The sequence below is a fragment of the Mytilus galloprovincialis genome, chromosome 3 (assembly GCF_965363235.1).
Source record: "Mytilus galloprovincialis chromosome 3, xbMytGall1.hap1.1, whole genome shotgun sequence".
NCBI classification, from domain to species: Eukaryota; Metazoa; Mollusca; class Bivalvia; order Mytilida; family Mytilidae; genus Mytilus; species Mytilus galloprovincialis.
The window spans coordinates 53,937,679-53,950,301 of record NC_134840.1 but is presented as its reverse complement, the minus strand read 5'-3'; the positions used below and the strand labels follow the sequence as shown (position 1 = coordinate 53,950,301).

General features: G+C 32.8%; 1 protein-coding gene across 1 annotated transcript; it reads left to right on the top strand.

Moving 5' to 3' along the window:
- Positions 1-10,043: 10,043 nt before the first annotated feature.
- LOC143068317 (uncharacterized) lies at positions 10,044-11,867 on the top strand. The gene is made up of 2 exons (XM_076242262.1): positions 10,044-10,690; positions 11,507-11,867. The coding sequence occupies exons 1-2, from the start codon at positions 10,084-10,086 to the stop codon at positions 11,743-11,745; spliced, it is 846 nt and encodes a 281-aa protein (XP_076098377.1). The 5' UTR covers positions 10,044-10,083; the 3' UTR covers positions 11,746-11,867.
- Positions 11,868-12,623: the final 756 nt, after the last annotated feature.

The window sequence follows — 12,623 nt, the reverse complement described above, 5'->3', positions numbered from 1 at the left end:
GGTAAAACCATGTTTTTATGGCTTTCTGTTAAGATATATAGCTAAGATTAGTTTATAGATTTTGTTATGAGTATCAGCAAAGTTAACAAGAATTCTATTTTAAATTATTTGAATTTTGATTTACCTTATTATGATTGCCATTCAATTTAAATAATTTAAGGAAAATAATGTATTTCTTATCTATGTCAGTACTTTTTAGAAGATATTGTGCTGACGTTTGGTTTTTGATTGTATAACTATCATTTACAAATCACCTACATAGTACATTCTTTTAACAGATCGCCTATCTTTTGATCTTAACATTTGAATTACCAGTAATAAATTGTATGAGATTTTGAATATCAGTTTTTATCTTACAAATATTAAGGTTTGTTTGACTTATTCTTTTAATCTTTTATACCTCTAGGACTAGGAAAACTGCATGAAATGATGGATTTCAAAACACCGAGGATTGGATATGCTGAAATTCAACTGTTATTATTTGATTTGAATATCATAATAAGTTACCTTTGCTTAGTATAATTATTTAAATTAAATGATTAGAATTGCTATTAGAGCAATATCCAATGATTGTCTAGAATACTAAGTATGTTGATAAGTCTTAACAGTCATAAAGATACTGATAGCCTTTACCAAAATATCAGATATTCATTTTTCTTGGCTCAGCATTTTTATGATTTATCAGATATCCTATAATCAAGGAAAATTATATACAAGAATGTGATGTAGAAATAATGGAATTAGGTATTTTATATTTTTAGCTCACCTGGCCCGAAGGGCCAAGTGAGCTTTTCCCATCACTTTGCGTCCGGCGTCCGTCGTCTGTCGTCCGTCGTCCGTCGTCCGGCGTCGTTAACTTTTACAAAAATCTTCTCCTCTGAAACTACTGCGCCAAATTGAACCAAACTTGGCCACAATCATCATTGGGGTATCTAGTTTAAAAAATGTGTGGCGTGACCCGGTCAACCAACCAAGATGGCCGCCACGGCTAAAAATAGAACATAGGAGTAAAATGCAGTTTTTGGCTTATAACTCAAAAACCAAAGCATTTAGAGGAAATCTGACATGGGGTAAATATGTTTATCAGGTCAAGATCTATCTGCCCTGAAATTTTCAGATGAATCGGTCAACCCGTTGTTGGGTTGCTGCCCCTGAATTGGTCATTTTGAGGAAATTTTGCTGTTTTTGGTTATTATCTTGAATATTATTATAGATAGAGATAAATTGTAAACAGCAATAATGTTCGGCAAAGTTAGATTTACAAATAAGTCAACATGACCGAAATGGTCAGTTGACCCCTTTAGGAGTTATTGCCCTTTATAGTCAATTTTTAACCATTTTTCATAAATATAAGTAATCTTTTACAAAAATCTTCTCCTCTGAAACTACTGGGCCAAATTAATCCAAACTTGGCCACAATCATCTTTGAGGTATCTAGTTTTAAAAATGTGTGGCGTGACCCGGTCAACCAACCAAGATGGCCGCCACGGCTAAAAATAGAACATAGGGGTAAAATGCAGTTTTTGGCTTATAACTCAAAAACCAAAACATTTAGAGGAAATCTGACATGAGTAAAAATGTTTATCAGGTCAAGATCTATCTGCCCTGAAATTTTCAGATGAATTGGTCAACCTGTTGTTGGGTTGCTGCCCCTGAATTGGTAATTTTGAGGAAATTTTGCTGTTTTTGGTTATTATCTTGAATATTATTATAGATAGAGATAAACTGTAAACAGCAATAATGTTCATCAAAGTAAGATTTACAAATAAGTCAACATGACCGAAATGGTCAGTTGACCCCTTTAGGAGTTATTGCCCTTTATAGTCAATTTTTAACCATTTTTCGTAAATCTTAGTTATCTTTTACAAAAATCTTCTCCTCTGAAACTACTGGGCCAAATTAATTCAAACTTGGCCACAATCATCTTTCAGGTACCTTGTTTGAAAAATGTGTCCGATGACCTGGCCATCCAACCAAGATGGCCACCACGGCTAAAAATAGAACAGGGGTAACATGTAGTTTTTTGCTTATAACTCTGAAACCCAAATCATTTAGAGGAAATCTGACAAGGAGTTAAATTGTTAATCAAGTCAATATATATCTGCCCTGAAATATTCAAATGAATTGGACAACCGGTTGTTGGGTTGCTGCCCTCCAATTGGTAATTTTTAAAGAAATTTTGCTGTTTTTGGTTATCATCTTGAATACTATTATAGATAGCGATAAACTGTAAACAGCGATAATGTTCATCAAAGTAAGATCTACAAATAAGTCCACATGACCTAAATGGTCAATTGACCCCTTAAGGAGTTATTGCCCTTTATAGTCAATTTTTAACAATTTTCATTAATTTGGTAAATTTATGTAAATTTTTACCAAATATTTTTCTCTGTTACTAATGGGCAAAGTTCATTATAGATATAATTGTAAGAAGCAAGAATGTTCAGTAAAGTAAGAACTTCAAACACATCACCATCACCAAAATACAATTTTGTCATGAATCCATTTGTGTCCTTTGTTTAATATGCACATAGACCAAGGTGAGCGACACAGGCTCTTTAGAGCCTCTAGTTTGTTATTATTTATTAAATCTCAGTTTTATTCTACTGTTATTACTTTTGTTAAACTATAAAATCCAGTCTTTAGTTGTATGCAGTAAACATTATATCTGTTTTGTATGTATTTTGTATGATTTATAAATATGAGAAAAGATTGACTTGAGATTTTAATAGTATTATTTATTTATACCCAGCTGACATATCCTCCTTTGTGTTTTAATATAAATAAAGGTCAAGCTTAGGTTTTTCAGAACAAAGGTGGATCCTATCAGTTATATTTTCATGCATCAAAGGTGTCATAAAAGCGAGACTTATATGTGCTGTTTCCAACAGCAGTGTCTGTGGCGACAACAATATATGATTTTAAGTTAAGTCAATGTCAAGGTCTTGGTCAAGTTTATGAGGATTCACTTGTTGCAGATCAATTATATTTGGTATGCAGTTGTATAAGCATTAACACATCTAATTTCCATATAGATCATTTGACCTTGTCCCATCATGGTCTATTGATTTTGCTTTGTTTACATGTTTATGTGAGTTTGTGTGATTAGGTCAGTTTAAAAGGACCATCTTGTTAGGTCAAGTAGCTCTGCTATATTTAGTATGCAGATGTATAAGCATTGGCACATTTCATCTCCATGGAGATTATTTCCCCAGCCCCTTCAGTCATGGTCTCATATCTTTAAAACTTTAGCTTAGTTTACATGTATAAGTTTGTGATATGACCAGTTTAAAGAAAATTATTAATGTAGGTCAATAATCTTTGGTATGAAGATGTATTAGCACATCTCATTCCCATGGAGATTGTTGGACCCCTCAGTCATGGTTCACTGACTGAATATTTTCCATTAATCACATGTTAAAATTTGTGAATAGATCAGTTTAAGATGAACAACTAATGTTAAGTCAATTTTAATTGGTAGGCAGTTGTATTTGCATTTGCAATTTCATTTCCATGTACCCAGTAGAATATATGCCCCCCCCCCTTCATCATGGTTCGTCTAGCTTAGTTTAATAAGAACCACTTATGATCAGTCAATGGTATTTTGTATGATGTTTTAAACTTATATGCATTGGTACATCTCATTTCCATGGAGGTTATGTGTTATTTGCCCTCAACCTTCATGTTTATATATTAAATTAAATATTTTAATTGCAACATTTGCATTATACCATCAATATAACATAACAGGAGACATATGTCAACAGTTTATTGAAAGAAGGCTTACTTCACAAAGAGATGAATGTGGACTGCGGTCTAGATACGTCTATATTTCTTATGGTTTTGTTACAAGTTTATATAAGGAAGTAAAACTTTCTGTCTTGATTCAATGATGTTTTGGTTGACTTGTATTTATACAATGTATGCATTGTTGATAACAGAGCTAGAACTGCATATTAAACTGATGTACTTTTGCTCACTTATTGCATTTTGAAAGGGATTTGCTTTGCCTTTTGTTTGGTTTCTTTGTTGTGGTGTTAATTTTCTAGCTGACCTGGTCAGGGAAATTTTTCTCATCACTTTTAGTTCTGGTTCCTCTTTGGTATACAAAACATTCTCCTTATACAATGGAGCCAATCGAAGTGGCGGATCCAGGGAGAGGGTTCCGGGGGTTGGAACCCCCCTTTTTTTTTGGCCGATCAATGCATTTAAATAGAGACATATGGTTGGAACCCCCCCCCCCTTTTATCCTTTTTAAAATGGCTTGATCCGCCCCTGAATCGGAACAAAATTTTACCACAATCATCATTGGGGTATGTAGTTTTAAAAATTGTTTTGTACTTGTCGACAACTGAAAAATAGATTGTCCCCCCCCCCCCCCCCCGAAAATCAAATGGTTGCTGCCTAAGGAGGAAAAGACTTTGGTCATACTAATTTATAATTCTTGACTCGTTGATCATTTTTGCTATTTGAAATTGATTTTCAAGATAATAGGAAAAAATAAAAAAAAAAAAAAAAAATACGAAAATCGTTATTCAAGGGCAATAACTTCAATTAGATGTCGACTATTTCAGCTAGGAAAAAAGTTTGTTTATGCAATTTATACGTGGTTCTTGTTTCTCGTTTTTTTTTTAATTGTATATAGATTAGACCGTTCGTTTTCCTGTTTGAATGGTTATACACTAGTTATTTTGGGGCCCTTTATATCTTGTTGTTCGGTGTGATCTAAGGCTCCGTGTTGAAATCCGTACATTGACCTTAAATGGTTTACATTTTTTAAATTGTTATTTGGATGGAGAGTTGTCTCATTGGCACTCACACCACATCTTCCTATATCTTATCTATATAGTTGAAGATCTTGTTTTGCTGGTAATTTTTGTTAGTTTACGTTTTTATGTTTTTGTTATGATTTCGTATTTCTTATGACAAAGAATATCAACTGAGGACTATTGAAGTATTTAGTGGCCATCTTGAATGGTGGCCATTTTGGAAACGTAAATTTCCAATATATCATTATTCGATATCCTAAATTGTTTTTTGAATTAATACTAAGTTTTATTTGCATTTACAACTAGTTTTGCTAATCATTTATTTATGACTGTTAATATAGGATATATTCTCAAATAAGCCATGCGCATGTAAAACATGGTTAACACATAAATGTATGAAAAGAAATACGTTAATTCTTTCAATTGCAGTTAAGCATATAGGGCTTAGTTACATTTTTACCACCAAAAATTGTGTATATACAATATGAGTTATGACCACTATATGTTGAAAAAGAAAAATGCGTAGCTATTAAAATCACTGGAGCTGAAAAAAATATTAAAAAAAATAGACTGGAAAGAATTCCGTAACGCGAAGAGAGGACACGTGTGGCTTTACAATGCCAGGCTAATACAAAAAGAGCAGACATACACATTTGAGCTGGTAATCAGTCATTTGTTGTAAGCATACAACTGTTCCAAGTTGATGAAGGTCATGTAATGGGAGAATCACAAGGCAAAAGGTATTAATCCTTTCAAGGCAAATCTTAAGATCAAAATATATTTTGTCAGGAAAAACGAAAAAAGTCAAGATGAGTCACGAATTGAAAAAAAAAAAAACAGTAAAATAACCAGACACAGATATGATGAATCAACAAGAACAATGATTGCACGGAGTTTTTTTTTTCTTTCTTTTTGATGAGGTATCTGACTATCATTCAACATGAAGCATCGACAATTATGTTTGACAATAGTGTATGTTACTGTCTCTTGAACTACTAACCATTGTTCTTTTAGCCAGACTCAGTGCTGGAGATTAATATTTCAGGAGTAGATAACATGCTAAATGTTTGTTTAAACTGCACGACTAGACAATTAGACAGAATTCGAAACACAGAAAGAAAGTCAAGAACCTGTTATCCATGGAATGGACCTCGCCAAAATGATAGAAAACAGTGACGGCTCACAGTCGAGAATTGTTTTAAGATTTGAAATTGATGATATCAGTAAATTGTACAGTAAATGTTCTTAGTAATATGAGTTGTCATGAAAGAAATGATTAATACAACACTTCTAAAAATTGAAAACTAGCTGCATTAGATGATATGCAAGCACACATGAATGGTTGCATCTTCTCCGGATTCTCAACGAATATGTTGGGGAAGTTCTGAAACAGGTCATGTCTTTTAGTTGTGATGGTGAAGGCCTCTTCATAGTCAAAGTTACTAGAATAGTTTGAAGAGTTAGGCTTGCTACTATAAAAAGGTTTACAGGGACATTCAATGTAGGCTTTCAAAATGAATCAGTTCCACAATCTTTGAGACATCTTACTCTCTATCTGAGGACTGATAAGTTGCAGTTGTATCCTTTCGAATACGAGTTGCACGATTGAACTATTATAGCTGAGAAATGGTATGTTTGTCTGCCACTCAACGATATAACTGGACTGTTTCGCGATGTTTAGCCATCATGTATCATTCTTACTGAGAAAACTTGTGTCTGTTGAACTGATTCGTGTCAACAGCGTTTACTGAGTGTCCCTGTAAAGTTATTTTTAGTATCAAGCACATATATTTTGCCTGCTATGGCTATGGTGATGCCTTTATGTTTACCCTTTTTATTATGAGGTCTGTTTTAGAGCGTCACGAATACCTTTGTTGAAAATCAAGAGAACTAATTTATATTGCTTGTATGCTTGCTATGGCAGCTACATTCCAATTTTGTTAACAGCCTTGTGTCAGTTCTTCCTTCCATGATAACTCCAAGTTGTTCCAGGCGTTAACTGTAAAATGTAGCGTGATCTGCAAGCTTGGAGATTAGTAATATACCTCTTCCAGACCGTGTGCCATCAATGTATTTTTATTATTTTTGAAAGTACAGCTCCAAGGATAAAAGATTCCTGGCTTTCTTTCTGTGTCTTGTACTCTCTGATTTGCTATAATGTCAAGTTTTATCAATCATCAAGTCGGATATTAGTGAGTTGACATCTTCAGCTCTTACTTTGGCTAGGGGAATATGTCTTGTAGTACAGGTGCACAGTCGTGCCCTATTTTTGTCGATTTGAAAATGTCGATGTATCATGGAGATCTTCAGATACATCACCACAGAATAAATACACTGCAGTCATTGATTTTGTTGATCCAGTATCACCTTACAGTGTCTGGTTACTTATTGTTTTCTTTCAATTGGCAACTTATCTAGCATGTTTTCCCTTTTACTGATGAATTATTTTGAGATCTGAACATTTGTTTGACAAGAATTGTGCCATAATGCCTTGTGATTCTGTGGTGCTTCTGCAGTTCCATAACCCTCATTCAACTGTTTCGAATTGAGCGAAAGGAAAATCATTCAAACCCAACATCTTCGTATGTTTCCATCAAAAGAGTGATTGCCAGCTCAAATGTCTATGTATGTTCCATTTGTATCTGCTTGGCATTGCAAACCCTCACATGTCCTCTCTTGCCGTTTCACACATTCCTTCCAGTCTAATCGCCCATAATGTTTTTCTGATATCTAGCCCCAGGGTTTTCGAACAATACAATTTTGATCTTTTCAAAAAAAAACTTTCGGTCATAAATTATATCATAAATACGTAATTTCTGTTTTAAAAAGTTACTTAGGCAAACATGTACTTAACAAAAATTCTGATACTGATATCTTTATTTTGTAAACATGTGCATGCCTTATCTGACTTCTTTGTGAATATCAAATAAAGTTTGTTAAAAAATGTATGAATGCAAACAGTGAATTAATAAGATTAGCGAATAATGATATATTGGAAAATCATGTTTTCAAAATGGCCATCATTCAAGATGGCTACCCCCAAAAAATCAATATATATGAAGTTCTCAGATGACAGGCCTTGTCATCTGTGATGAATATACCATATGACTATATAATAACTTCCTGCAGTAAGCGCTCAACTTATACATGTTATAAGTCAAAGTGAACACGGTTACTAAGGAAATGCAAATGTGTAAAGGCAGTATTAAGTAGTACTACGATATGTACATGTCAATGACAATGTGATCGATTTGATAGACAGAGTGTGGTTTGGCAAAACATGTGCATATCATTTATTGTAAGATATTTTTAACGTCAATTGAAAACATTTGAGTAATTGATGTTCTTTTAACATTACTTGCATGATATGAAATTCATTATGTCTGCAAATAAGGTTTTTGAAAGTTGTTTCAAATGAACAATATCAACAAAACGAATTATCCTGTAATCAGACAATTATTATAAACGACAGGTATACACATATTTTCTTGCTTTATTTTTACTTGTACAATAAAATTCTACTTTTATTCTATGTTGAAAAAGCGGTGGAACGAATATTGCTTTTAGAGTAATAGTTAATTTTATGATCCTCTTCATGGTTCGCGTTTTAATGCTGTTATACCCGATACGAAACAGAAGAATAACTCGGGGAGGGGGGTATGCTCACCTTTTTCCCTGTTTATATAGCTCTAATAAATACATTTGTATATCTTCGACAATGCATTTTTTTTTTTTATCGAAAAATGACTACATATTTTGGCTTAAAAAATCAACATTTTTCAAGATGGCTGCCATTCAATATGGATAATATTTCCAAAACTTTTGTTCAACAAGACAATTGAAATCAGCACTGTTGTTCTATTTACTAGGTTTCATGTCAATATCTTTTCTAATATCATTTTCATGATTTTTTTTTATTAATCTACAGAGATCAAACGGCCGCCATTTTAAAATGGCCGCCTCGTCCACAAATTTCGACTTTCAGAGTGGGTCCATAGCTTAAAATGTTGTCCATGACATATACTACTATTATGCCAAATTTCATGCTTTTACCACAATCTGAGCAATTTTGTCAAAAATCTGCACAAATCGACTGGACTAGATGAAAATATAACAATAATGAGAACTGCAGCAAAATAGAAAAGAAAAGAAGAACAACTATCGATGCAGTATGAATAATATATTAACACGAGAGATAAAAGAAATCTCATTAGTGTACCCTCTGATACTTTTTAGTTGGAGAGAAGACGAACACCTTTATGCAGTTTATGTTTTAAATAACCTTCAAACAGATCACATTCTGAATTTGCATATTATGTTTTAAGATATACAAGCAGTATTGTTTAAGCAGAATCTTGTCAGCTGTTAACAGGGATCATACAAAATAGTGGTTTATAGACAATGATTGGCCTTTACTTAAGTATCAGATTTATCTGATAAGTAGACTATTCTGTAATATGTGGCACGACATTTTTTACATAAAAATTCTGTTTCTGATGTATACAATTAAATCAAATAGTTTAGACCATAATCTAGAAGGTATCCGAATTTGTAGTTTCAGCAGTTTTATTAAATTTTACTAATAGATCATAGGTATATGTTTCCCAATATAGAATTTTCTTATACTTTGTCAAAATGAAGATTTTACCATGCTCTTTTAAAGAATTTAATAAAAAAAAAAAGATAGGTCACCGTGCTATTTTTAAGCTATGAGTCGTTCAAAAATTGCTTGAAATTGGTTAGAATGATCATGAAAAAACACATTTTTGTGCATAGAAAGAAATCTATGAGATAGAATTTTGAAGTAAATTGTGAGAAGATAGGTTTTATAATATGTTTTAAGAAAATAAAAAGAAAAAATGGTGTCACCGAACTTGTTTTCTTGCTACAAGTAAAAATTTCAAAATTTCCTATCAGACCAGTATATTTTTTTTACTAACAGAGTTATCTCCCCTTAAATGGCTCAGTTGAAAAGAAATGATTCTATAACACAAATGATTGGTATATGTTTCAATATTTTAAATAATGTAATAAATTAGCAAGTTTTCTTCATATAAATAACAGTCTAACCAATAAAATTGCACATCTGTCTACAAATTTGCAGATTTGGGCAAATAACAAGACTTATTGTGTACCGCGATAGTACAATCCAAGATGGCGGTATACCATGAATCTACCTTTTTAAATAGTTCAATTACTTGATTGAAGTGAGTCGCACGCTTTCGACAGATTAGATAATACCATGATACGTCACAGTCAAAACAGTTACGTTGCAGAATCTACTGGGCAACGTTTCTTTTGCAATGGTGAAGATATGGGAAATCAACTGTCATCGTGCAAAACGACAAAGACAAAGGATGTTCTTATACCTAAATCAGAACTTTTAAACGGCAGCAACGATGAAAAATCAATAGAACAGAAAAAACAAACAATTAGATTAATCAGACCAAGGAGACGATTGAATTGCTCTACTACCGAATATGTTGAGAGTCCATTTCATCCAAAATCAAAACCGATAAGATTCGGCCATTTGATTGTCAGTGATATAGATAGACGGATCCAAAAAGGATTGGAGAATTTGAAGTTAGATCGGGAACATGATGGTGAAGCATTCAACATTCCACATTTCCTTCGATATTATGCCAACAGTCTGCGTGGCATGAAAATATATTTAAAATATCAATCATCGAATATTTCGGAAAATCTATTCGAAAGATTTCCAGAGGCGTCATATCTTATCGAACATGTCAAATATCTAAAGGTATTTTTGATTTGTCACCCGGCGAAAAGGGGAGATCCTTTCGTCATGATTCAGGAAAGCCAAGGAAATTATATCAAGAAAATGTTACGAAAGTCAAGGCAGAGAGAATTGTATTCCAGGATTCAAATCGTCAATGGGAAATCGTACACTATGTTCATGGGTAAGTTGGACGATGCATGAAATTAAATGTTTAGTCTAAAGTTCAGCTTGAACCATTCATGATCTTAACTAATGATTATGTCCCCTAATAGTTAGTTAAGATGGTAATCCTCTGTACATGGTGGATCGGAGAAAACAAATACCCATCCGTCTAAACCTTAATACGTTATTAAGAAAAGCAGTTTTTATGTAAGAATTTGTTAATGGTGAGATACCAAATTATAATATTGTACATGTACTCACTAATATAAAAAAAAATATTGTACTCTACGCGAAACCATCACATTGGAATGAGTTCATCAACTCTGATTCCCTGTTTCGTTTAAGTTTTGTGCTTTTTCTACAGTCCGATATTTTTTTATGGTAATAAATGTAATAAAACGGGGAACATCACATTCCTTCAGATATTTGAACAACACTAGATAATATTACAAGGTGAACTGATGTTTCAATAAATAAAACTCTTCCAAATACGGAGGTGACGATGTGTCATGGAATAGAAATTCATTTATAAAACTGAATTTAAATGTAAGGAATATTTTGGAATATTATTTACAGTGAAAAGAAATGTTAGACTACATTGTTTGTTCCCTTTGCAAATCATTTTTGTTCCAGGAGGAGAACATACTATAGCATTTCACTTAAAACTTACTTTCCAGAGGAAGTTCACAACTTGGTAAACGTTGACAAATTATTGTTACTTTCAAGTTGACCTTGGTATATCACATCATGATAAAAATCAACTTACATTTCCAAGGTAGAATGTTTCAAATTTGAAGAGAAGATGTAGATTCTTTTTTTTTATATTTTTATTTAGGCAAAGATTTCATGTTAATGTTGCATCCTCCACCAAGAGAGACATGCCCTAGTGATTTTGTAGAAGGTAATGGAGAAAGGCCTACAGCGATGGGATATTATACCAGAATGTTGGATACAAACCCACAAGTTATACTGGAGTGGGAGGCTTACGTATACCACTGGTACAATGCAGTCCCAGGACCTCCATTTTTGGTTGAAGAACTGATGGAGTTTGGTTATCCAGAGGTTATAATCTAATCAAGACGATTCCTCATTTAAAGTTGATATCTGATAGTTTGTACTTTTTGTTCTCTAAAAATTATATATTATATTGTATGAAGTATTTTGATAACAAAAATTAAATGCATTTGTTAAATAAATATAGCTGCAAGTCTTTTTTGAAAAAGTTGGTTGTTTGTGTATACGTGGGTTTCAAACAATCATTAAACACACATGATGGATTTGATCTCATGTTTACAATGGTCGCCTATATGTTTTAAAAAAAAGAAAGAAACAAGCTAGAAATGCGTTATTGACTGTGCGTTTAAACAGTAAATAAAATACAAAAATCAAAATTATGAAATGTTATAGTCTGCTTAATAATGCTTTGTAACTCTTCTTCTTTTCAAAATGATAGTCAAATCAGCAAATGAACTCAAGAAAGCAGCCTAACAATGAAAGTTTCTATCATGAAATAGACATTTATAGACTGAGTAAAAGTAATCCAATCAAATGCAATCAAATAAAGCATGTGTACTAAATAAGGGTTTCAAACCCATTACATCGTAAGTTTACCTCTGAAAGACGAAGCTTGTTTTGTTAAGAGTTATGTCTGGAAAAAAATGTTTTGGTGTTTTTTGCTTCTTGTTTTGCCTTTGCACTGTTTTGGTTTAAATTATTTTTTGAAGAAAAGGGGGATGCATTGAAGTAGATTTTTCAAATGAACATCTTCTATCAATTGCGAAATATTGTTTAGTAAAGTAAGCAACAACTTGTTGACACATAAAACCTTCATATAGACCAAAGGAGATGCAGTGTATACATCAATCAAACAGCAAGCCAACGACACAAAATTGCACGGTATGATATTCGCAGTTTTTGTTTGTTGGATTATTTAAGAAGAATCTCAGTGTTAA